Below are 26,521 nucleotides of genomic sequence, written 5' to 3' on the forward strand. Positions count from 1 at the left end.
AAGTGTCTGCTTCAGGTGTTGTTTTGTGGCCGCTTGGGCATGTTTGTGTGTGGGTGGCTCATGACCAAAAGCCCTTTTCAGAAAGTACATGTGCACACAAACACACACACACACACACACGCACATAAACACACACAATTCACTTCTCTATCTCAGCGTGTGCTTGCTTTAGTTTCGTGCCTTGTTTGTTCACTCAGATGGGAGCAGGCTTTCTGCTCAAACTACCCAGGTCACTTTTGTTCAACTTGTGTGTTGTCTTGTCCCATCCACCCCCCTCCCGCTTCTCTGCTCTCAGGTGCCAGTGATGATGGTGGAATCAGCCTCTGAGACCATTCGAACGACGCCGTCCAGCCAGAACGGAGTCAGCAGCCTAAGCAGCCAATCAGATGGAGGGGGAGGTAGAGAGGGCGGGTCTAACGGAGACACAAATGGAGAGATCAGTCCAGTCGACTTGCTGCACCTGCAACAGCAACAGGTGTGTGTGTATGTGTGTGTGCGGCAAATACGTGCATGCGTTGGGGCGTTTGTGTGTTTCTGCGTGCATGTTATGAATGCACTTGACATTATGTTTACATATGTACCTGTAGGTACATGCTTGTGAGACTTGTTTTGCAACACCTCCCACTTGTGCAACTCATAAGCATATGTACAGTACATTGTCTAGAACAGCGTGTACACACCAAGCCGTTACATAATGTACAGATGTGACAACACGTAGTCAGCCAGACTCTGGTAATTGTCAGCCTTGCATGTGCAAAAGGTGAAAAGCTCTGACAGGTTGGCTCGTTGTTGCTTTAATTATCCACCGTTTATAATGTGCCAACTAATGACACTAGGATAAAGTTCACCAGAATTATTCATACACGTGAGGTTCCCACTGATATGTTATTACATCGTACTGGCTGAGAAAAATGAGACATACCTGACTTTTAAGCTCTGCCTAGGTGAGAGAAGGCATTTTGTCCTGCTGTGGGGGGTCAGACATTCGCATTCTCGCTATGACGTGCAAACACACTCTCGATGCAGGACTCAGATGTACAAGGAGTCTCTGTGTGTGTGTGTCATAGTTCTGTGTCTTTCTGTTTTATTATTTAACTGATCCATGAAGCAGTGTTTGTGTGTGTTTGACACGTCAGCGTGTAGTGTCTGCAGTTGTGCTATTTATCTTGCCTCCTGTGCGTCAGTCCCCCCTCCACACACAATCCCATCCCTCCACACACACACACACACACACAGGCACACACACACACACACTGGCCACTGCGTCAAATGGAATTTCCAAACTTCCCGGAACTTCTTGGATGAAATTCTACATTTTATTTTTCATTCCCCCAAAAATCCACATAGCTCTTTTCTGATTGCTCTCTGAAGGACCTCAGCCTTCGCACATAATACACACACACACACACACACACACACAGACACACACAGACATTCATACAGTGCAGAGCATTTTAAAATGTGTTTTTGTCCAGAGGTCTCTACATTAGTCATTTGCCCATAACCACACAAGAATGTCCGCTGAGTGTTGTCATCTAATGATGGAAACTCACTGATTCATGATTTTCGGTCACTGATGTGGCATTTGCTGCAGTTGACGAAGAGATTAAGAGAGATGAAATACTTATTTTTTTTATTTTCCCTTTCTGATGTACTGGCTGTTTGGAGGGGAGGGGGGGGGACTCCATCCGCTCATCACAGAGGGTCAGTGTGAGTTCTGGGCTCTCCGACACCAGCTGAGTTTCTAGTTGAGGAAACCCAGGGGGAAAAAATCAGGGTTTCCTCCCTGCTGCTAAAATTATTCCCCCTAATTATAATGATGGAGCCGTAGGTGAATGAAGAACACTCAAGGCCCTTTACTCCTGTCCTGCTCTCCCTCCCTCCTTCCCCTGACTGCATCCTCACCCTGCTTCCTCAGCAACCTTCAGCCGAGGACACACACACACACACACACACACACAGCTATGCACAAATGCACACACATAAACACCAAACCTGTAGCTCACACAAAGCAGGTCTTTATTCTCTCGGACGGGTCTCTGCTCTCTATGTTTTTGCACCTGTGTGTGTGTATATATGTGTGTGTGTGTGTGCGCACGCTGGTATTTCCTCTCTTGAGCGGGTTACCAACCACAAACATACCTCCCTCTCTCTTTCCATCTTTTTCTCTTCCTCTCTCTCACTGTACTTCTTTTTCCTTCTATCCGCTGTGGACCATGAAAGACAAGCACAACCTTTCCTCCAGATCCCAACCCCACCTCGCAAAAAATGTTACATCCACATATGTACTGTAGCAGTAAATTCACAGTAATTTATTGTAGTAATTCTCTATTTAGAGCTTACTGTTAAACTCAATTTGCACAGATTGAAAATATCAACGTTGCCATGAGGCAGAGGTGTGTCCTTCCTGTTCTACGGATATTTTTCTGCGACTCTGGAACTATTCAGCTTTTTCAAGTTCAACTGTTTTATTGTACATTTAAGCAGTTACACACATGTAATTTTTGCTGTATGTGTTAACTTTTTTGCACCATGTTCTTTTTTAAAAATATTTGTGTTTTGGTCATTTTACGGATATATTTCCTCTGCAGTTTCACATATATCATGGTGTATTGTAGATGACTCTCTATATAGTGTATAAGAATCATGATATAATCTCATTCCCACAACTAGCAGGAATAGAGGCAGGTGAATTTATGAGTGTAATCTTCAGAAACCTGAAATTTGTCGCATCAAGTTTGTCCAACTTTGAATGACTACGATTATATTTTCTCCTTTCTGAAATATAAATGTTGGAAGGAGGGTAGTTACTTATGTTTGTGTGTGTGCGTGTCCCTGCCAGCTCTCTCTCAGTATTACCAGCTTTTGGTTTCCCTCGTACACCTCTCCTCTCCCCCTCTCACACTCCCTCACCCCCTGGATAAGATGGGAGTTCTGTGCCAGTGAGCACTGTTGAGTGGCTGCTCTGATATCACAACCAGCTGATTTTTTTTTTTTTTTTTTTTTTGGTCTCACTCTTGCTCATTTCTTCTCAATTCATACCCCTCAAAAGTCCAAAAATCTATCTACTTTTATTTTAAATTTAGGACCTTGATAATATGTTACATTTGTAGGTTTGTAGATTTTTTTTTTACTTTTAAATTATTACAGAACAGGTCTTGTAGTAAAATATGCTGAACATATTACTCAGTTTTATTTTTTATTTTTTTGTTTTAAATTAGTTTTGACTTACACGTCAGGAAAAATTTACTGTAAAATTGCAGTGACCGTCCTAAATCTCTTGAAACCTGTAGATACATTCATCTGTCTGTTTGGTGAGGTATTGCTTTGTGGCCACAAAGCCATATACTCATAAAATCAATATTGTCTGGTACAGACAGCCCTTATACTGACACTGGTTCCCTGACAACATTGTAAAAGGACCTGCTCTCATGCTTTAACCTGAAAGTCCTGGATATACCTCCTCCTCCTCTTGTTCCTTTCTCCTCCACGCTTGAGTCTCTCACCTGAAGGTGTAGTGTAGACTAGTGTTGGTGCTTAAACACCATGCCAGTGCGCACTGGAGCAGAAAAGACACACAGACAAACTCACACACACACACACACACACACACACACACACACACACACAGAACTCCTGACAGAGCGGTGTTGTCAGAACACAAAGCCGTCTTTTCCTTGGGCCCCTTGGGAACCTGAGAGAAATCACAGCCATCTCCAGCCGTCAAACCCCTCCTCTGGCCTCCCTCTGTCTTCTGTCTCAGTGTCTCCATCTTTCTCTGCTTCTTTTCCTCTTTTTCTGCCTCTGTCCTTGTCTATCTCTTTATTTTTTTCTGATAGATAGATAGATTGATAGATTGATATATTGATATATTGATTGATCACAGGTAGATGGTGTAGCTATGATGGTCAGCTGCCAAATGGGGAAGTGGGTGAGATAAGAGGAGGGATTGAAGAGATGGGACATACAGCCAGAGGGAATGAAGGTAAAAGGAGGGGCAAAGAGGGAGTGGGGGGCATTGGTGGGCCGGAGAGCAGGAATAGAGGGATGAGGGAGGGGTGTAACGCTGAGACGTGTCAGAAAAGGGCGCCTGGGCCTCCCTGTGGAATGTGGCCTGTCTGCCTCCCCAGAAAGAACAGAGCAGGAGAGAGGGAAGAGAGAGGGAAGAAAGGGAAGAGGGGGCGAAGACCAGTTCTGCCCCATCACGAGGGGAGTAGAGGAGGGGAGGTAGGGAGGGAAAACAAAGAACGGAGTTATAGGACGAGAGGAGGGAGAGGTGGAAAAGTGAGAGTGCAGTGGAGAGTGTATGGCACTTTGTTGAGGTGCCGGGCACGGGTGTAGACATGAAATGATGCATAGCAGAGGAGAAATGTAAGCAGGATAAATCCTAACAAACCTCAAAGTGTTGTGAGTGTGTGTGTCTGGGTGGAGGGTGCTCTGACGAGAACCAGGTGTCTTCAATTCTTTCCTTTTCTTTACGTCTCTCACCCCCCCCCCCCATCCTCTTTTTTTTTTTTTTTTTGCAGATGTGAGTCCGCACTTTGAACGCCGTCACTCCCCCTCTCCGCTATTCTCACCCTTTTCTGTCTCCTCCTTTTCCCTCGCCATCAATTAAACGCTCCTGGTGTTCCAACAGCTACAGTAGTAGCGGGCTGGTGATGACGGGAAGAGAGAGGGGGGAAAGTAGGAGGGAGAGGAAAGAGAGAGGGATGGTGACAAAAAGGTGCCGTTTCCTCTTACGAGTGCCACTCATCGGTCGGCTAAACGAGCCAGCGAGGGTTTTTCCCTATTTCTCACTGTCTTTTTCTCTCTCTTGCCCTCAGCTTGCTCTTACGCGCAAATAGAAAGTGAGAGGCAGATTGTAGTGGTGGTCTCCCTTCCCCAAGGGTTTTAAAGGAACATTGGTTGAGAAAAAGGCAGCTTTAGAAATTGGTTTGGAGCTTCGATCCCAACTCCCATTTGTCATGTTCTATTTTTTCCTCAGGTCTTTCCTTTTTTTTACTCTCTTGCTTGCACACACACACACACAAATATACCAACAATCTTTGTTTTTTTTTCTCTCTCTCTCTCTCTCTCTCTTTCTCTCTCTCTCTCACATACACACAGGCGCTTACACACATGCACAGGGCTGATGTGAGTTAATGAAGGGTGTAATTAAGGAGCCAAAGTGATGACTGGAGATCAGGGGGAACCGATACAGATCTCAGATATACACAAACACTGATGAAAGATAGCTGTTTTGTGTGTATGTGCGAGAGCTCGCATTTGGGTTTGATGCCGGGAATGCTTTTGCGGACAGATGTATGAGACTGATGTGTGTGTGCGTGTGTTAACAGATGATGAGAGACCCAGGATGATTCAGATAACGTATGGCTTCCTGTTAGATTGGCTAGACTCAGTAATTATGGTCTGTATGGATGGAAGTGGGGAGGTTTTGTGACATATGTGATTCTATGGCTTCAGCTGCTTTGCCTTGTTAAATTATGGGAGGTGAATGCTGGTCACTGGGACAGTTATGTCCTGTTTGACCTCCAGCTCTCCGCTAGAGTTCACCTTCAGGTCAGGAGTGCAGAGGAGGTGGAGGTGAAGAGGTGGCTAGTGAGGAGCAGGAGGAGACGAAGAAAAAAAGACATTTTCAGACACATTTTCTTTAATTACACTATGTGCATCTACATGACAGGTTGTACCCCATGTGTGTCTTCCTTTCTATGTGTCTGTCTAGATGTGTAACCTGTTTGTGTGTGTGTGTGTGTGTGTCCGTCTGTCGTGTGTGCGGGCCAGTAAATCAGTCCCAGGCCTCTCTCTGAGTGCTGTCACCTCCTAAAAGCTTTCCCTCGGTCTGGGCCAGGCCTTCCTCTTTATGTCTGAGGTCAGTGTAGTTCACAGGTCACCAGAGGTCATGCTGAGACAGAGGAGGGGCCAGTTGGGTTGCCTAGCATCACAGAACACCCACCGCTGTTGCCGTGGCGATACAAAGAGACCTATAGAACACCAACTTCCTCTAGGAGTCCAAGGAAACTATAAAAGAAGGAAGGGTCACTACGTCATAATACCAACGCTCTAATGCTGTGCTTGGTGCCAGACTCTGATGCCTGTTCTATTGAAGCCTATGGGAGACGCATGGAAACAACATATTTACGTCGTATGTCCTTTGATGAAGAAATGCCTCTACTAAATGAAAGAACACACTTCATGTTTCGAAATGTGCGCATTTGTTTGTTTGCTGTTTGTCTCCAAATAGCATCCAGAGATGATTAAAGGCATACTGAACAGGGCTCATGGCGAGTCAAATTAAAATGCTCACCATAGCAAATAACAAATAGTTGCGAGTTAAGTGTCCCTTGAAAACATTGATGTTTAGGATAAACAAATCTGTATTCTTCATTCCTTCTCTCTTCCTTTTATTTCAATCAGAGGCTGCTTTAGGATGATTGACAGGGCTAATAATAGCTAATGTTATGGGAATATCACGTATTCAAATGAAATGTTTACAAACCTCCTCTGATTATTAATTGTGCATTGTTAGGCTATAGACAAACACTTAGCTATAAAACAACAAAGATAAACATTTCATTGCTATCAGAAACTTTAAGAAAAACTTTAAACAATGAACTTGTTTATCAGAAAATAATGCATCGTAATTATGACTGAAGCAATCTCTGCCATGATAAAATCAACACCTGGGCTGTAATCCCATTAATCTGGTGCCTTGCTGTCAACCTGGTCATGATATAAACTGTAGATTACGGTACATAACGCTGGCTAACAGGCTCAGAGGTCATTTAGTTAGGGTGTTATCACAGTTTAGCTAATTTATTAACATTAATCTGTTACTAATTTCAATCACACATGCATAAGAAGCTCCAGTCTGTTATAAATCTAGCATAACATTAACGTAACTTGCATGCAAATAAATGATTGAATTGACATACAAATCAAATGAAATGTACCTTAAAAGCACATGAAACATTAGCTAAATAACAACACACCAACACACCAGTGTCTCCATCACCCAGATTGATAACCTGTGAAGCTGAGAGGGGAGAGATGAAGGAGTGGTCTGGCCATCACGCACCACTACGCTAACTGCGCAGAGAGCTTTCAAATGTGGCACCAATGTGTGTTCGCGTGCTACACAGTGACGTAATGACAATTCCTTCTTTTATAGTTTCCTTGTAGGAGTCTTAAAAGCACCAGCAGATCTATTTATCTGTCTCCTGACTTTTACGTCCCTTTTTGTTGCCATGTCAATCTCTTTATATATGAATCTTCTGATTGATGAATGCTATTACATGCTGAATATTCAGATTTTAGACATCCGTCCTTTCTCTAAACTGTTTTTACAGTCATTGGTTGTGGAGGATTTGAGACATGTACACACTTTATCACATACAGTTTTCCAGTTGCGTGTTCCAGCCATGTAAACACACACACACACACACACACACAATGTGACAAACACACCTGCACATAGGTACAAATCACATGGTCAGTAATGTGTTTCACATGACTCCCCTTCCTCATTTCTTTCACACATCGAGATCTAATTCTGAGATGCTGAGATGTTGTATTTATGAGCGTCCATAAATTTTGTTTTACTGCTTTTTCCAGCCAGGCCATTGAGTGTTGGAGAATCCACTGAGTGAGAGTTGGAGAAGAGAATTTAGTTTTCACTATCGATGTCCATTCAATTCCTCTTCTTTGACCTCCATGAACACTTTCATTCTCTAATTACAGCACAGTGTTCTTGGCTCACAAAGTTTCTGAAACCATAGTTAATAGACATGTCATAGTTTACACATTGACTTGACCAAACTGTAAAATATATTTAATAATACAGTTTATTGTCTGCGGTGATTCACAGAATCATACTACAAGACTACAAGCCTCATGGATAAATATTAGACGGATAGTAGACATGGTCCACCAGGCCAGATCAGCCAGCGTGGACACAGTCACGGTTGGTCGACCGAACCAGCCAAGAGGCTCAGAAACAAGAATAGACAGATACCAACAGAAGAAGAAGTGTGTGTGTGTGTGTTTGTCCTATCTCTGTTGTGGAGACTGAGTTATATACACATCCCCGGGCACCTAAAGGGGTTAGGTTGGGTTTGGTTGCCATGGGAGTGTTTGGAAGCACTTACACTTGGTAGGCCTGGCTGTGCTGTCAGGTAAATAACACACACGTACATACACACACACTCACACATGTGCAGGGACAGACACGGGAGAAGTTTCTGTTTTCTGAGGGTGAAAAAGTTGATTGTTGACTCTGACTCTTTAGAGGGTATTGCCATGGTGACTGAGGCCTTTTTAAGAGGTCATAGGTCAGCGGGCAAAGCTGCATGACCTCATTACTAGTACTGGTTAGTGACACTGTGTGTGTATGAGTGTGTGTGTGGGTGGGTGGCTGCTTTTTCCTGTTGGTCACTGTCTATTGCTTTCTATACCAAAAAGCAGAAGTTTTACTTGACGTGTGCTTAGATGCACTCTTTCAGACTTCATTAGAGGCAAGGCACCCAAACAAGAGAGCATTAGTTAACACTAGTTAACCCCCCCCCCCAACACACACACACAGACACACACACACACACACAGGTCACACAAGGTCCTCGTTTCTGGGTCTTAGTCTCCTCTCTTTTCTTAAAGTCCGTACTCCTTCATTCCCCTACTCCGGACTCACAGAAAGAGATGGACACCAAGAGGGGAACAAGAGAACGTGAAGAATAAAGACAAAATGTGCAACGCTTACAAGACTGCTAGGCAAGTAGTTACCCTGGAAACAGTTGAGAGCCCGGGATGCACACAATGAACTCACGCATATACACATCACGCACACAATAGCTGCACAGGCCTAAAGTGTTGCTAATTAGCTAGTCTGTGCTGGTTCTTTGTGTGAGCAATTTTAAAGGAGAGATTAGAGTCAACAGGGAGAAGGAGAGGAATGTAGCTCTTCTCTCTCTCGTTCTCTCTCTTTTGCTTTCTTCTCGAGCTCTGGGACGGTGCATGACGGCCTTTTTCCCCCTGACAGACAGAACGCATTTGTCGTTGAGTCAATTAAGTTTTCCATAACTCATAAGAACATATGAAAAAGATATTTGAGTGAAACTTAATTTGAGATAAGATAAGGTAGCGGTTTGAATTATTGAATCAATATTTTTGTAATAACAATGTATCAAATGACAATTTGTAATGCGAGAGGCATCACTCATAGTGATGAACCAGAGAATTGTGTATGCTTTTGTTTGTTCTACAGATAAACTTTTAACTTGTAAATAAAACCTGCCTGATTGCTTTTGTTGCTTGTACAAAATAAGACTTTGTTAAAAAAAAAAAAAAGTAGCAGAAATAATTTAATTAATTTATTATTTATGAATTAATTTGATTTGAAAAATGTGCCCATTCACATATGGTTGGGTTGACCCTCTTACTAAATCACATAGTCCAGTACACACGCACGCAAGCACACACTTCTCCATTTCCCTTTTTTTGGAACACACCCCACCCCTGCTTCTCATTTGGGGAAGTTAAAGATTTTGTGCTTGTTTAGAAGTAAAACTTCTTGTACAGCAGCCAGCCTGGTTTGAGTCTGCCCACTTCCGGTGTTTGTGTGTGCCTGGTTTTTGTGTGTGTGTGTGTGTGTGTGTGTTTGTGTGGTATGGGTGGGTGTGAGGGTGTGTCCATCGCCATCTCCACAGCCACAACCAGGTGTAAAAACCCTCTGAACCAAAAACATGAAAGACTTTTATTTCCATCGAAGCAGGCAGGCGGGCTAATACTTTTACAGGCCACTGACTAGGAACGTGTTTTTCTGTTTAACCAATAGGCGTCTGTGTGTGTACATTTGTCTTCATGTGTGTATGTGCCTGTGTATGTATGCGCATGGCAGACAGTCTCTGTTTGTGTATGTATGTGTTTTCCCTCTGTCTCCTAAGCTGAGTCTTGGCAGTGTCTTGCATGTGTTATTAGTTTGATATATATATATATATATTTTTTGGTTATTAATAATAACAGTTAAACGGTTTCCATATGTGAGGCCTGGTTGCCAGGCTAGTGCTATCCTCATCATGGGCTGGCCTTGCACAGACTCCCCTCTTAGGAGTTTCTCTTGTTGGGCAGGAGAAGCAGCTTAAACTCTGGAGGTCACCCAACTAAGACCTAACACCTAAGTGGCCTTGTCTTCCCAGGAGCATGACCAAACTACTTAACTGTTCTAACTTATACAAGATGAGGGCTAAATATTACAAGGTACACTGTCTGTGTATGTGTGTATGTGTGTATGTGTGTGTGTGTGTGTGTGTGTGTGTGTGTGTTTTCCGCTGTGGGCTGGGTCTGTCTGGAGTGAGACCTTCCTCTCTTGCCAAACGAGCTGTATTGAAAACCACAGGGAAACTGCATATGTGTATATAATGTATGACGTGTATTTGTGTGTGTGTGTGTGTGTGTGTGTGTGTAAGGAAATGCTGTAGAGCTATTTGCCATCAATTAGCTGCCTGGACTGAGATGAGGCCTACAGTACAGAGGGGGCTGCTTTTATATTTTCAGGAAGGGAGTTCCTCTCACTTTCTGTCCCTGCTCACCTCATCATTATCCTTAATTGTCTATCTCTCGATGCCCTTTTCCCTTCACTTAACAGAGAAAAGCTGACAACATCTCCTTAGAAAGATTTTTCCTGTGTGTGTCCAAGACGTGTGTGTATGATGATGAATTGTGTCATGATATAAAGCAGTCCTGGGTATTCAGTCAGCTCCTTTTTATGACCGTACGTATACCCCTGTGAATCAATAGAAACATTAGATGAGTGTAGGGACGTAGTTGAAGGGGAGAGGTTTTCTCGTTTCACAAAACAGTTTTGAACTGAAGAGAACCATCTGGAAAACGGCAGGGTCCCCAGAGTTTAGAACAGGTCCCTTTTGTGAAAAATAGGATGTGAAAAAAAATCTAAAATCGGCCAGGGTTTTCAAACATTACGGCATATTTTGAAGTTCTTTTGGAGTTTGTGAGTTTTTATTGCATTGGCTCTTGAACGCGGTCTTTCCTCTCTTTAATGGTCAGTCTGGGCCCAGAGAAGCTTGCTTCAGCCGTTTTAAAACCTCAGCTCTCGAACGGTGCCTTTATATTGCGGAAACATTACATTAAATAGCTGAACGGGATCGCGGCTGGCTGGTGTTTCTGAAGGTGTCCCAGATAGTTCCAGCTCGGCGGCGGGAGGCCTAAACACATTGAGGTACTCAGTGCCATTTATATTGGTGGACAACTGGTTTGAAGTCCACGTTGCTATGAGCGAAAACAAATGGCAGGAAAGCTGGTGAGGGAGGCCGGAAAGACCTGATTAATACCAGAAAAGGAGAAGGCATACGTGAGGAAGAGTAAGAGGAAAGGGGCGAAGTCTTGGCAGAGCATAGTTTATTTGTAACCCACCGTGAAATTGAGCGGCTTTAGCAGGCTTTGGTTCAGACTGCCCCTTACCCTTATATGTTTACCCCCTGGAAACCCCTGATCTGCCCTAAACATATACCACTACCCATTTCCTTACCTCTCTGCTCCATAGCAACATTTAAAACATAGTATCTAACTTTAAAGAGGTTACACTGCGCAGTGAAATTAACAACTTTTTGACAAATTAGTTCTTACATTGTTGAAATTACCTCAAACAAATTTGGCCACAATTGGCCCAATGAGTTTTTCAGTTTCTCACAACGGTACTATAAATACTATTTTTTCTGTACTTACTTTAAAACATTTGCTTCCTGCAACAAAGAAGCTACCTGCTGAGCAGAATTCCTCATTTTCCACGCTGTACTTACTTTTTTACATAATCCAGCAAATTTCCTATTAAATTTAATGTCTGGTGGAAAATATGAGCATCAGTGAAATCAGCTGCTATAATGTTTGGTTGGAATAAAAACTTCCAGACTTGGGCCACAGTTAATAAGTACAACAATATGAGACTGCCAATCTTCTCAGGAATTTACAGTAACTATAGAAAACAGTATATGGTCATTATCTTCCTTGCTAAAATGATACTTTCAACAAATCTTTTCTAACCATCCCTTACATATTTTTGTACTAATCCTAAATGCAGCTTTCCTTTTAGCTACCTATCTCAGTCACACAGCTGCCGTGACGGTAGTGGCTCTTTTGTCTGACAGTCAAGGGAAGGCAAGGGTCCCTTCATAAGGCCAACAGCTGCATTTACAAAGCTTGGTTTCCATTGGTAGGCCTGGACAGTCTATTTTAGGCCTCCGTCTAACCCATATCTGCTCTCAGAATTTACTGTGGCAAATAAGGGTATGGGTAACAGATTTCTGGAGAGGAGAGGGGAGGGGGGCAGGGCAAAAGAAAGACCAAATACTTGGAAAAATGCCAGGCAAACTTTTGTGAGCTATACATTATATGGAAAGGCGGAGTGAGAGCAAGAGACAGATCGGGTGATGTAGACGGAGAGAAAGAAAGTAGGAGTGATCTGGGAAAGCAATCTGGTTTTTGTGGTGAATGACAGTGATGTATTTGATATGTGAGATTCCACCACTGCTGTAACCAAGCCTTCACTCACATATGCCCTGCAGTCACATAGCAATCCCGCTAACTGTCACCTCTTCAGTGATATGACTTTGTGTACAGTGTGTGTGGGTGTAAATACCGGGCCAGCCTCTGAAGGCATGTGAACAGGTATTGTAGCTTCACCTTCCTTTTAACAAATTTACATGCTTTGTAAATTGTGTTACATCTGTTCCGTCTCGTTTCATCTCCTTTCTGATCATGATTCCCTTTGAGTATCCAAAGAAAGAGACGGAATCAAAGATAAGAGAGATTTAGAGCAAGAAAAACTAGTAGAGAGTAGCAAAGACCAAGCTAGAGGGAGGGAGTAAATTAAAGTAAGAGCGGGAGTTTATTGGAGTTTGGGGGTGTTTTTGGTGCCAAAGTGAAGAGGCGCAGTGCACACGGATACAAGGGATCACCGGGGTGACCCAGGAGGACGGCAGCATCGAGGCAGCTTTAGCTTGGCTTTCAGCTTCAATGACAGCGCTCCAGAAAGGAGATAGAGAGAAATAAGTATGAAAAAAAAAAGAAGATCCACTACTCCTTTCTGAACCCAGTCTCTCCCACTGATCCAAAATCAGAGAGCGTGCAGGCCTGTAGAGAAGCAGCTGGGTGTGACGGGCTCTTTTCTACGTCTTCACCCTGTATATATCCACCAGGGATAGAGGAATGGAGGAGAGGTGCATTAGAAGCGTCTCTTTCCAGGGGTGCTGAGCTAGTAAGGCGGACAGGGGATACTTGTTTGGCGTTTGGCGCTGGAGAGATCTGTTGCGTCCAACACTGCTGAAACATCTGAATCACTCGCTTAGTCTAGGCTAGTTTAGCTCTGTCGTGGACAGACTCACCCTCACTTGTGCTCCTTTCTTCTTTTTTTTTTTTTTTTTTTGTACTCTCTTCTTCTTGGTCTAAGAGCGAAGAAATCTGATACCACCTGCCTCCCCCTTGCCCTTCCTCCCTCTTCCCCCCAAGGACAGCCCACTGTCTGCCCCGGGGGCTGTTTATCTAGGGGGGGTGGGGGGATGAGGAGGAGAGGGTAGAAGGGGGACGGGTTTGTTTCGTTTCGGCCGTCAACAATGGACCTCAGTCAGTGCTGACGGATTACTCCAACATATGGTACCCACCTGTCTCTCTCTCTCTCTCCCTCTCTCTCTCTCTCTGTCTCTCTCTCTCCCTCTCTCTCTCTCTCTCTCTCTCTCTCTGTCTCCCCCCTTCTCCTCCTCCTCCTCCCTCCCTATGTCTCTCTGTTTAGATTACTTTGCTTATTCCTGCGTTCTCTCTCCCTGTCTCACCCAAACACACTGGGTGGATTAGAGGCCAGATTCATCACACACACAGACTTATTTGCTTTAGCAACCTGAGCCAGGCACGCACACACACACACACACACACACACACACACACACACACACCTACGTCTATCTAAGAAGGCCTGGCCTTGCTACATGTTAGTTGTCACGTTTTTTGTTCTTATCTGAGATTCAACTTGACGTCTCAGCCACGATAGGTGGAGTTGCACACACTTTCACACGCAGAAAAGGACACAAATGCATTTCCACATTGCAAGATTATTATACACACTCAGCTAAATGAAATTTTCCTCCTTCTCTCCTAATGGATCCTCAAACTGCCCCTCCTTTAAAAGAAACAAAGTTGTCAGCCATTTTTCGGAATCCTGTTAAGGAGAGAGACTAGCCTTTGCTGTATGTGTGTGTCTATTTGAGTGTGTGACCCTGCTGAATTAAAAAATGCACTGTTATTAAAGGCTGTGTCAGAGGCGATGATTTACAGAGGGGAGCGATGACAAGTCAGAAGAACTCACACACTGAACTGACACACACACACACACACACACACACACTCTCACACTGTGCTCTCAGGCCTCCAAGCTGAGCAGTGACCTCCTCACCCCTCCTTCCCCTTCCTCCTCCTCCCTCCCTCCCTCTCTCACTCTAATAAAACCTGTCTGACACCACCGATGTGTGTGTGTGTGTGTGTGTGTGTGTGTGTGTGTGTGTGTGTGTGTGTGTGTGTGTGCTCCGCGGCAGCACAAAGACTCTGTTGTTATGCCTCCCTCTTAGGCCTCCCTCATATTTTCTTTAAAGGTGCAGTGCACCCCCAAGAATGCCACAGGGGGAGCAGGGAGTTGGGGTTGGGGGAGTCTAGGAGGAGCTGGTGTGTGTGTGTGTGGGTGAGCGTGTGTGTGGGTGGGTGGAGGTGGGGGCGTGCTTTACAATGCTACAGCTCACCCAGGTCACAGAGAGAAAAAGGCAAGGAGTGAGTGTGAAGAGGAGAAATGAAAGAGAAGGGTCAAAGAAGAGGAGTGCTTCTTGAAACAGTAGATATGAGAGTTTGGCTCTTGTTGCTCATGACTTTTATGTGTGCGCTTGTGTGTGTGTGTGTGTGTGTGTGTGTGTGTGTACCAAACCTGTGACAACAAACGTATGCATTTTGGGCAATGAGCTAACATCACTCCCAATAACCTGTACAAAATGTTAATGGCATTACTAGTAGAATACAGTTATAAAACTAAATAATAGATCATTTGCTTTTAAATATTTACATTTACATTCATTTACAATGAATTTTAAGATTTACAAGGAATAATACACAACAGCTTATCCTGATAAAAAATAATGGAGGACATGCTGAGGATGAAGAAATTTGCCTAGTTGAGTTCACTATCGTCTATAGTGGAATGCCTCAGAGTGTATTATTGCTCATATACCATGGTTTCTTACCACAAGTCTGTGTTTAAATAGTCATCCACTTTTTAAGGTTTGTTTTTAGTCACTTAACTTTAATTTACAGTATGGCTAGTTTCACTTCTGAGTAGCATACTGTGAAATAGGAGCACTGTTTCTATGGTTACCTGCAGTTTAGTAAGACTTAAGCTTTGCTCTAAAATCTAAAATTGGTATTAGTGGCACTACTTTCTGTCAACAATTCTACAATGCATTACTTTCCATTTTATAGATGAAAAACTGTAGTTGTGCAGCCTTTCAGTGATGACGTTAAGTGTCCCAACTCACTGTTTATATAGGGAGTAATGAATGAGTGAAAGAGGGAATGATTTTGGATGCAACCATTGGGAATAGAGGAAAAGTAGAAAAGTGATTTAACTGTTGAGTTGGACCATGTTTGAGCCGCTGGGCAATAATTCCATATCAACACATATTAACTTGCCGTGGAATCGTGTCAGGATGATGTGATTATATCATGTTATAGTTGTACAAAATTCTATAGTTCAAATTGACTCCAAGAAAATTGTAAGCAAAGACTAACACAATTACTTATTGAGGGTTTTGTTTTACACAAGAGTGCAAGAGTGAAGAGTTTTGTCTTATGAAAAACATATATAAGTTACAATATGTTATAAGTAATAAATATATTTCAATACAGAAAAAAAAGATTTCCCAGCTCTAAGACTCCTGTTGGCCAATTAGAAACTGTTGTTTTCTTTGATCATGGTATCAAACTTTAAAATGCCACCTTTACAGTAATTAATTTCCACAGGTTTCCCTCTTAACTGGCACGTGTTAATAAACCAGTATCTAAATCCACAATACAAACTTTGTTTAAATAAATAGAAAATCACATGTTTTTTCATAGTTCTTGTCTCATACACACACACACACACATGTCTATGAATACAGGCATAGGAGAGGAGACAGGCATCACCTCTGCTTGGTTGTAGCGTTTATGAAAGCCATAAATGGCTCTTTAATATAGTGGTAATCAGGGTGGTAATTTGGGTGGAATTGTCCCTTATTGTTGCCAGACATGCCTCCCTTACTCCTGCCAACACACACGCATACACACGAACACAGACGAACCCACACACTCACGCTTAGGCAGACAGGGTGTTCAAGGAGTAATTCACACCACATGCCAACAAACTGGGCGGTTGTGTTTTTTTTTGTTGGTGTTTCTATGTGTGTGTGTATATGTCTGTGCCGGCTTTAATGCTGAGGTCAAACCAGTAAATGGGAGGGGGTTCCCAAGATTTTTGTTAAAAGTGTTAAAATTCATGTGTGTGTGTGTGTGTGTGTATATAGGCACGTCCAGAGCCACGTCCATGTGTGTGTGTGTGTGTGTGTGTGTGTGTGTTTTAATTGTGGTCTCAGCAAAAGTAGCAAGTGTGCTCAATACAGATGGTTTTCATCACTCCGGCTGCACAGAGAACTTCTCTCTCCCGTTCTGTCTCCCTCTAATCTCCCTCTCTGTTTTTGTAATTAAACATTACTTAATGTACCCAAGCTTCTAATTTGACAATTCATTAAATATGTGACAATATGCAGTAACTGTGTGCTGCACTGTTTCGCAGCGTTACGGGGTTTTTTTTGTAGTTGTGAAATGATGCAGATATCTGGTTCTGCATGGTTGAGTAAGAGCTTCCATGGTAAAGAAAATCCCTCATTCTGGCCGTTAATTTGTGGTGTCCACACACACGCACACACACACACACACACTACAGACACACACCCACACACACACCCACACACACACACACACACACACGGACTTTCATAAATCAATATTTACTGAGGAACCTTTCCCCTTTGAGTCAGAGGAAGCAAATGTGCATCCTGCTGTCTCCCCTCTCTAACCCTCTGTCATGAGGTTGTGCTTGTGTGTGTGAGTGTGAGTGTGCGCTTACAGTAAGTTCAAGGCGGCTCTTGTGTTTTGAGATGGGTGTTTTCTTGTTTTGTTTTCAGCGCAGTTCAGACATTCCGACAAAAATGCCCGTGCCTCAGGGACTGATTTGTCTTGATGATAGCGAGCTTTAACACAGCAACAAACAACGCAGTAAAGAAAAGTTGGGAATGTAATGACAGAAAGAAAGACATTTACACTATTTTTAATGTAATTATGGGAGAAATGGAAGGTGGCAAAAGGAGAGACAGCGGGAGGGATGGCTTTAGATAGCGGTGCCGGAAGGATGAATCAGTAAGACTCAAGTGCAGAGTGAAGGGAGGAGATGGATGGAAGGAGATGGTGTTACTGGTTTGAATGGAGAGCTCTGGAGGGCAGAAAGAGGAGAAACGGGAAGACGTGGGTGGTGGTTAGTCACAGCTCTTCAGGGCACATCAGGGCAAATAGCTCCTTACATCACTCTGGCACATATAAACACAGTGCAACCAACACAAATGAAGATATGCTGACACACTTCTGCCTCAGAGGATGTGGAAAACCCACTTTGCACCTTCCTTGGAAAAGAGCAAGATAGAGAGAGGGGAGGAGGAAAGGGGGTGTGGTAGAGAGAGTGAAGCAGCAGGGAGGGCAGAGAAACAAAGAATGGAAAGAAGAGATGGTCCGAATTTTGGAGTTAAGGCAGGTTTTGAATGAGTCGGGATGAATTCAGTCACGTAGGCGCACACACACACACACCTAAGATACACACACTCAAGCACGCTGTACATGTGCCAGGTGGACGTCTCAGGTTGAGGAAATCAGACCTGACAGCTTGGCAAAGTGAGAGGGCACTGAGAGTGGCCAGTATGAAAAAGTGTTTTTGCGTTTCTTTTTTCTAAATTGAAAAAGAAAAAAGTTTGATCGTATGGGTGTACGTTGTCGTGAAATTGAAAATACACTTGACTTAGGTGGTTTTAAGACTCTAATGTTGAAAATATTCCCCCGTACGAGTCCTGTTTACGTGTCTGTATGTGCGCACGATGAACATCTGATCATCTCTATTTCTCTCTCGTAGGCGCTCCAGGCAGCCAGACAGTTCCTCCTCCAGCAGGCCTCTGGACTCAACTCCCCTGGCAGCAATGAGGTCAAACAGAGCCCTGTGCAGGTCAGAGCACGCACACACACACACACACACAGACACACACACACACACACACACACAAACAGATGCACAACCCAAGTGTTGCTTTGTCAGAATCTGTATATTATTAAGCCCCTGGCTGCTGCAGCTTTGCCTTCACCAACCTGCCACGTCAACTACGCAGTGTGATATAGGCGCATACTTTTCTCTCTCTTTCTGTCTGTGTCTCTCTCTCTTTCTCTCTCTCTCTCTCTCTTTTTCTGTGAAAGCATGTGTGTGTGATTGTTAGTGTGTGTGTGAATGAGGTCTTTGTAGTGATTGGGTAGCAAGCTGCTTTCAGAGTTGAATTCCACAGTAAGCAGAGAGAGTGGGGTTAGCTGGAGTGCAGGATCCCCAGTGAAAGACACTTGAGGAGGACACACACACACTGACAGCACACATACATTATTACTCTCAGTGTGTGTTGATAAATATCACATATGGCATCATGTTTGGCAGTTTATTACTATAATGTGATATGCAGAGCGCATGCAGAAGTGTGATTTGTAGTTGCGTCTCATATCAATAAAGAGGGGCCATGGGTCCACTAGAGCAGCAAGCAGTCTGGCTATTGCACTGCTCTTCCCATTAACATGCCACATGATAAACTGACAGCCAGCCCATCAAAGTATGGGAAACGGTGAAAGGAAAAGAGAGAGAGACGTGTGTGAGTCAGAGGGAAGGATAAGCTCAAATTTATTTGAAACACTATAAGGTGTTTGTGGGAAAAATGAAAAACTTATCGTTTGTTAAATAAATCTTATTTAAAGGTGAAAATACTGTTCTGGATTTAGAGATAAAAGGCAACTTTTTGCAATTTTGTGATATGCCTCAATATTTAAAATGCATATTTAAACTGCTAACAATAAAACATCAAATTCATCCTTCATGGAAGCATTTGCATTTGTTATCATAAATATTTGGTGTTGCGTGTGTTTCTCCTGGAAAACCCCTTTGGTGCGCAGAAACTGCCTTTTATGTTTCCAACAACAGCAAGAGGGGTTTGTTTGCAATAAACAAATGGATAGCTGGGTACTTAGCATGAACAGCAGTGGCCTCCTTGACAGAGTAGAGAAAAAGAAAAAAAAAATCATATTAAACTCAAACGTCATCAATGGAAACTCCAAAGAAAAAGATTTTGCAGTGTTGGCCATGCAGTTTAATTGCCAAGTGACCTCTGGGAAGTGTAAAAATGCCACAGTGTTAATGACTGCTTATTACAGAAGATGTCAAAAATGAAATAAAATGTAAAAACTGTGGATCTTGAGGATTACACTTTAATCAAAACCTGAATTGGAATCAGAATCGCTTTATTTACTTTGGATAGAAACTGGCAGTTGGAGAAATTACATGGTGACTTCTAAGGGGTACGAGAATAATAGAACAAATACTGTTTTTATCATAATACATAATACATCTGTACTGTAAAATAATGTAAAGATTAAAATTGTATTTATACTGTAAATCAACACTAAGTGGTGGATTGATATTCATACATGTGCCGCAGTCGTTCAGCCATTCACGCAAAACCTTAGACCTGCAGAAGTGTCTTTTCTGTCTCTGGTTTTAAATCTGCACTGGTGGTCAATTCAAATGTTTCAACTCAGACTTCCCTATTCTGTTCTTGTGAACAAGTATTTCTATAAGTAATGGAAATCTTAAGACATACTCATGTTTAAACAACTGTTCACTTCCTGATACATTTTTGAAAGAGCATAAGAGAGAGTAGGGAAGTAAACATGTAGAGGGAAGTGAAATTGAAAGTTGCAATATAATGTAAATCTTTTGTTTAGCAGTGAAGTGTAAGGAACAACAGTTGAGTTGCTATGAATGTTTACGAGGGATCAACCTGTGACAGCAGTCTTGCATGAACAGGGTCAAACGCAGGTCATTTGCATGTTCAGTTGACCCGCCTCATACGTTCATCTCTAATGAGTATTAACCTCTACTGATTTCCCTTTTTTTTCTCTTTCTCTCTCAAACTTACACACACACACACACACACACACACAAACACATACACACCCCACTCTACCCCTCCTCTACTCCCTCCATCTCTGTCTTGTTTGTCTTGTTTGTTGGTGCCTGGCCTAGCTAGCCTCTCTGTCCTCTCCAGGGCATCCGCGCTACATCTCTGTTGTCTGAGCTGTCAGTTCACATGGCCCCACACACCCTTCCAACATACACACTTGGATTTACTTGTGTGTATGCGTGTGTGTTTGTGTGTCTGCCTTTGTTTCTGACTCTGCAGGCACAAACACCAAAGCACAAAGTGTAGGTCAACTGTTGTTTGTGTGTGTGTGTGTTTACAGCAGCAGCACTGAAGTTGTTTACTAGACCTCACAACAAACCTGGCTACTAAGGGGTAGAAATCTCTTAATTACTGTAATTTCCAGCCTTATGAACATTTTGAAATGATGTAATTAAAGCCGTCATCTGTCGGAGGGAGTGAGGCCAGACATTTCATCTGGTCATTTCTTAAGGTGGCGGTAAGCGACTGTACAGTGACACAGTGGCTCACATCAGGCACAAAATGGCCGTCCTCAGGTTGGTTCCTGCTGGGCTGCTCTCACACATGCAAATGAGCCTCAGCCAATAATGAGATCTTTAAGAGCTCGATAATTAGATTTTTCCCTTCTCTCTGAGGGAGAACGACAGAGGCAGACAGGGAGAGCGGGAAGACTTCTTTTCGTGTCTTGACTTCTCTGGAGAAGCCTTGGTCTGTGCTGACAAGCCCCCCTCATGCCCCCCTCCCCCACCCCCCCACCCCACACCTCCACCCCTTCCCCATCATATTTCTCTTCTTTTCTTTATTTATAATAGAGGGGAGGATCTGAGCTGAGAGCAAAAGAAACTCTGAGATTATATCTGCTTTTTGATTGGTTGCTCAAAGATAGTCTCTGTGTTTGGCTGGCTGTGTGAGATGGTATCAATCCACTGTGTGTGCATGTGTCTGTGTGTGTATACGTGTCACGCTGTCATGTGTCACATTCAGGAGAAACCCGACAATAGCGCAAGTCTCTAGACAGGCAATTGCAAGAAAAAATTGATTGTCTGCAACCAAATTGTAGCTACAGTTGCTGAAAAGCACAATAATCAGAATAGTTTCAAGTGATTATTTAGGAGTTTGATGATTCAAGATCATAGAGATGTTTTGATTTGACATTAGAAACAAATGTATTATTTTACACCAATATCAATAATACTTAATCATGTTTGCAGATAATGACACTCTAAGTGTCTGAAAATTGGGGGAAAAAAGCCATGTTGAATCAGTATCTTACATAAATTGTTATGCTTATGGTCTCGTTCTGTCACATACTTTAGTAGTAATGAGTCTAATGCATAAAGTAGGTTTTTTTATAATATTGGTCAGCCATATCTTGCCTTTCGCACAAAGTGGCATTGTCAGCCAAACTTCTGATTGACGCAGTTGACTCAAGACATGGAATATTACAAAATTAGATTAACTGGGGATTGGTAGTAAAGAGGTTAGAGATGCAAAGTCTTGTAAACCATGTACTTATTTGGCAACAACTGTTATGGTGCCCTTAAGCAAAGCATGCAGAAACCTGTGGCTAACCAAGCATCTCTCAGGTGTGAATTTGTTATGAAGTAGGGTATTGTGGGAAAAGAGCAAGCTCAGGCAGTCTTTCTTGAATAAATATAGGTTAAATAGGCCCTTCTTCTATAAGAGATTACACTTTAAAGATGCCCTTTAGATAATCTCACTGTGTAGGTGTGTGTTTGTGTTAGCTATTGGACATAAGTGCCACAGTCACCTTAATTGGTGGTGGCACAAGTGCGACCAAGTGAATGGGTGGGCACACAGTTGGCAGACAGAGTGGCAATTGGCGGATTACCCAGCATGATACATAGCATGCCAGGTCCATGACCTGCCACACGTTCTCTACAATGGACACACTTGGCACGCGCTCATACACTGGGTGGGCACAAGCAGACACATATACACCCACTTGGCAGACACACGCCTGGCACACTTAACACACTGCCACTTGGCATGCACACATACAGATTAACGCACGTGCTTGGCTGTGGCCCATACGTATGTAATTGAATAGCGCGGTGTCCTGTTTTCATGTATTATTTAGGAGCTCATTTAATTAGGAAAAAAATGAAAAGACTCATTAGAGATATGTTAATTAGCTCGGCTCTCTGCTCTCTGGAGAGGGCTGGCACCAGCACAGTGGGATGGAGGCTGGAGAGGGAGCCACGCAGAAAAGACGGTAGGAGGAAACTGAGTCATGTCAGTCTTTCAGAGATTTTATTTCAATGAAACCACTTTTAATCAATCCTATTTCACCCGTTTGCTATATGTTGCACAATTGTTTTCTGCCTTTCCCAGCTACATCATCTGAACCACTATCGGTTTGTGAAAAACTCCAAAACATAGAGATTCTGAGGCAAGGTTCAAAGTCTTTTAACTAATCAACAAAAGTATGTGGAAAGATGAGTGTTTAGCCCCCCAGAGTCTGCGGTACTGAAGCGGTTCCTTCTCTCGTTCTCTTTTATTTCCTTTCAAAGTGTTTTTCCCAAAGCACTCCTTTTGTCCACTCAATGAAAGTGCTTAGTTGGCAGTTTCTCTTATTTGATGTGGAGGGAATTGGGACTGTGTGTGTAGGTTAGTGTGTATGTGTGTGTGTGTTGGGATGGGGGGGGGTTGGAAAAGGGCTGGGGGTGCACGGGGTCCTGACAGTTTGTGAAGGGTGTATGGGAAGAGGTTGAGCAGCCAGTGGAATGGGTTTGGCTCTGGGCAGAGGGGTGGACAAACGGAGGGAAGGATGGAGAGGAGGGTTTGGGTCTGGTCACTGAAGTGTGAAACTCTTATTTTGTGATTTGAAACATGAGTGAAATCAGTAATGAAATATGGTCGATAACGGCCTCTCTCACTTCCCAATGAAGTGCCCTCAGTGTGTGTGTGTCTGCGTGTGTGTTGCTGGAAATGTGTTGTCATTTTTATTCTGAAGCACTGGGGCGTTAGATAGAGGGAGGCGGCGGACAGGGGGAGAAGAAGGGAGGAGAAGGGGGAGGAGGGGGAGGATTTTCCACTTGAACTTGCTGGTCTTTCACTGTCCTCTCTGAAGTTTCTCTCTTTTTTTTTTCATTTTGTCTGGCCCCTGTCAGGGAGAGCTGTGTGTTATGCGCGTCCACATGCGTACTGTATGTGTATGAGTGTGTGTTTATGTGTGCATGGTCAGTAGAGACCCCAACTCACGGTTCTCAGCAGCCCGTGGTCCCTCCGTGGGCTCCACTTTCCTCACTCCTCTATCATTCCATCTATTCACCCATTCTTGCATGCATGTTTCCACACAACCAGTCAACCGTCCTCCAACCTTCATCTCAGCCCCTTTGTGCTCAGCTTGGCCCTTATCTCCAATTCAGTTTGCTCCTAGAAACCTGCCAAAAGACAAACTTTTACACCTGACCGTGTTGAATAAAGCCAGATGTATCATATTTGATATGAATATGTGAAAACTACCTTATCGCTTATATTATACGCCTGCCAGCTTTGAGCAACTTCGCAAACAATGTAATAAAGTCACCAGAAGCAATATTATTTATAGGATTAAATACACTTAAGCCTTAATCCAAATAAAAAAACAACTGTGTATTAGTTATTTTATCAGATAATATTATAGGAATTTGGTTTGTGAATTTCTCTCACACGGAAATGGCATTGCAAAAAAGGGAAAGAATAAATCCAATTCAGCTGTAATAGAAATATCATATCGTCTGTCATACACTGTCCTGTGAAAACCGTGGATCTCAAAAATGTAAACCCATAAAGAAACATTTAATCCTTTAGTTTATCTGAAAAATTTGAATCACAAAATTTGGCAATACAGAATTATTGTTAGCTATATTGGCATGCAACACATACTGTAGTTGCTTGAAGGCAATAAGTGATAGACAGAGACATACACACAAAGTTTCAATGAACTTCTTCTTTCACATGCACCTATTTTTGGTGCATACCAACACATATTGTTCATAGATATAGACATTACTCATATTACTCAGGAAAAAGTCACCTCCCTGACTAAAACTTCAGGGAATGGGGGGGAGTTTGACGTCTGGGGCGGTAAGATGCTCAGAATATCCCTAGCCCCACCTGGCTTCGCTCATCAGTTCCCCCTAGAGTAATGTGGCCCCTGGCCCTGCGGCAGATTAGCTGGAGGAGGGGTACTCACCACACACAATGGAGCCCTTTTACCTCCAGTGGAGGCCTGGCCCTGAGCTCCAAACAACGCTCTCAGCACAGTAGGCACTCCTTCAATTTCTCTTTTTCACTCAAATGCTTTTCTCCTTCATTCCTCTGTCTCTCGCTGTTGCCCTCTTGCTCTCTCCCCGCCACCACCACCCCCACCTCCATTATGCCCTCCTCTCATTTCTTGGCATGATGAGCATAGACAGGCTGTTTACCTGGAGGGATTGAAAGAGGGAAGGAGCGATAGTGATGATAGCTGGCGAATAAACAAATCCTGAACCAGCAAGAAGCAGGAGAGTTCACCACACACCGTTAAAGCCTTTACACACTAAGAAGCAGCACAGTGAGGATTGTATTTCAATGGGAGGCTCTCAATTACCCCCCTGCCTGCTGGCAGCTACAGCCGCAAAGGAAAGCCATGCAGTTTCTACGTTTTAACCATGCCAAACTTTTGCCACTGTCCAATTAGAGGAGAGATCAGTGGTCTGTGGCAATAGTAACACCCTTGAAAGATCTAAGTCTTTGCAATAAGCTGTAATATTCATGATACTTTTTAATAAAGATGCCAACAAAACCATTATGGCAAGATATTATATGGAATGAACAAAAGATTCAAAGGTTCAAAGGTTTGTAAGCACATCTAGGTGTGTGTGTGCATGTGTGTAAGACAAGAAGAAAGACAGAGAGGCAGGCGTCCTGTCCAGGGTGAGGTGGTAATGCTCAGTGACAAGGATAAACAGCGCTGGGGTTTGCTCCTACCAGGAGAGGGGGGTGAGGAGGAGGAGGAAGAGGAGGAGGGGAGGAGGTCTGTGTCAGCCTCTCTCTTCCTCCTGCTTTCTCCTTGTCATTTTTTCAATTATCCCTCTCTCCCGTGTGTCCCCATAGACCCAGAGGCAGGGCCCGCATCATTTAGACTGAGAGCCTGTTTAGATTCTGATTATAGCCTCCTTTCTTCTCACCACTCACTGACATCACACACACATACACACACACACACATATACACACTTACACACTTACATGTACTGGTCGCACATTTTGGAGCCAGCATGGAGTGAATAACTCAGTAGCAGTACATTTATCAGCTTGAGAAGCTCAAGGGAGTGTTGAGATTTGTGTGTTTCTCTGATTTTTTTTTTTTTTTTTTTTTTTTTTAAATTTGCATTAAAAATTACCACCAAACAGGAGAGGACAAAACATTCTTTAGAGCATCTTTATTTATTTTAAATGTGATCATTTGGCATGTACCAGCATATATTAAAAAAGCATCTGATGTGATGGTTGAGGATGGTGTACTTTTATAATAAGAGACCTCAATTACAAGGAAGGTGAAGGTGTGAAATACAAAGTTCATTCCTAAATTAGAGATGATGCAGTCATTTAAACCAGCCTGTCTCTATAGAAACACGGTGCCGAGCTGCACCGGGCTTATTCCCTCGGCTACACGCTGGTTTAATATCAGATAGCCCTCCTTCCTCGCTTCCTGAGGTTTCATCTGAAATGGAAAGTGGGGCTTTCCTCCTCGTTAGAATGAAAAGTCATCAAGGGAGGAGAGGAGAGAGGGATGGAGCCTCATTGAGATGCAAGTTACATCCCCCCTCTTTCTCTCTCTTTACTCCTCTGGGACCCCATGCCTTTCTCCTCCTTCTCCTTCCCATCTTTCTGGCGCTCCCTCGCTCCCTCTCTTCCTTTGTTAATCAGTTAAACTCCCTCTTCAAACAACCCCTCTAATTACTCCTCCACTCTCTGTAAACGACAGGGCTGTCTCTCGCTTCTCCTCTCCTCCCTCCATCCCTTCCTCCCCCAGCTCCCTCACTCCATGGCAGGGTTTGACCTCTGTCAGCCACCGACCCCACAGCAGTGTGTGTGTGTGTGTGTGTGTGTGTGCGTGCACGTATGACTGATTCTTGAATCTTAATGATTGGAGCAACATCTTAG

At 43.3% G+C, this 26,521-nt stretch overlaps 1 protein-coding gene across 3 annotated transcripts in view; it reads left to right on the forward strand.

Moving 5' to 3' along the window:
* Positions 1-26,521, forward strand: part of foxp4 (forkhead box P4) — a 95,670-nt gene that overhangs the window by 34,253 nt on the left and 34,896 nt on the right. For all 3 annotated transcript variants that reach the window (XM_067587734.1, XM_067587733.1, XM_067587732.1), the window contains exons 2-3: positions 296-475; positions 18,251-18,340. In XM_067587734.1, the coding sequence (XP_067443835.1) occupies positions 305-475; positions 18,251-18,340 (261 nt within the window). In that variant the 5' untranslated portion in view covers positions 296-304. The remainder of the gene's footprint in view (positions 1-295; positions 476-18,250; positions 18,341-26,521) is intronic.

The sequence above is a fragment of the Thunnus thynnus genome, chromosome 4, assembly GCF_963924715.1.
Source record: "Thunnus thynnus chromosome 4, fThuThy2.1, whole genome shotgun sequence".
NCBI classification, from domain to species: domain Eukaryota; kingdom Metazoa; phylum Chordata; class Actinopteri; order Scombriformes; family Scombridae; genus Thunnus; species Thunnus thynnus.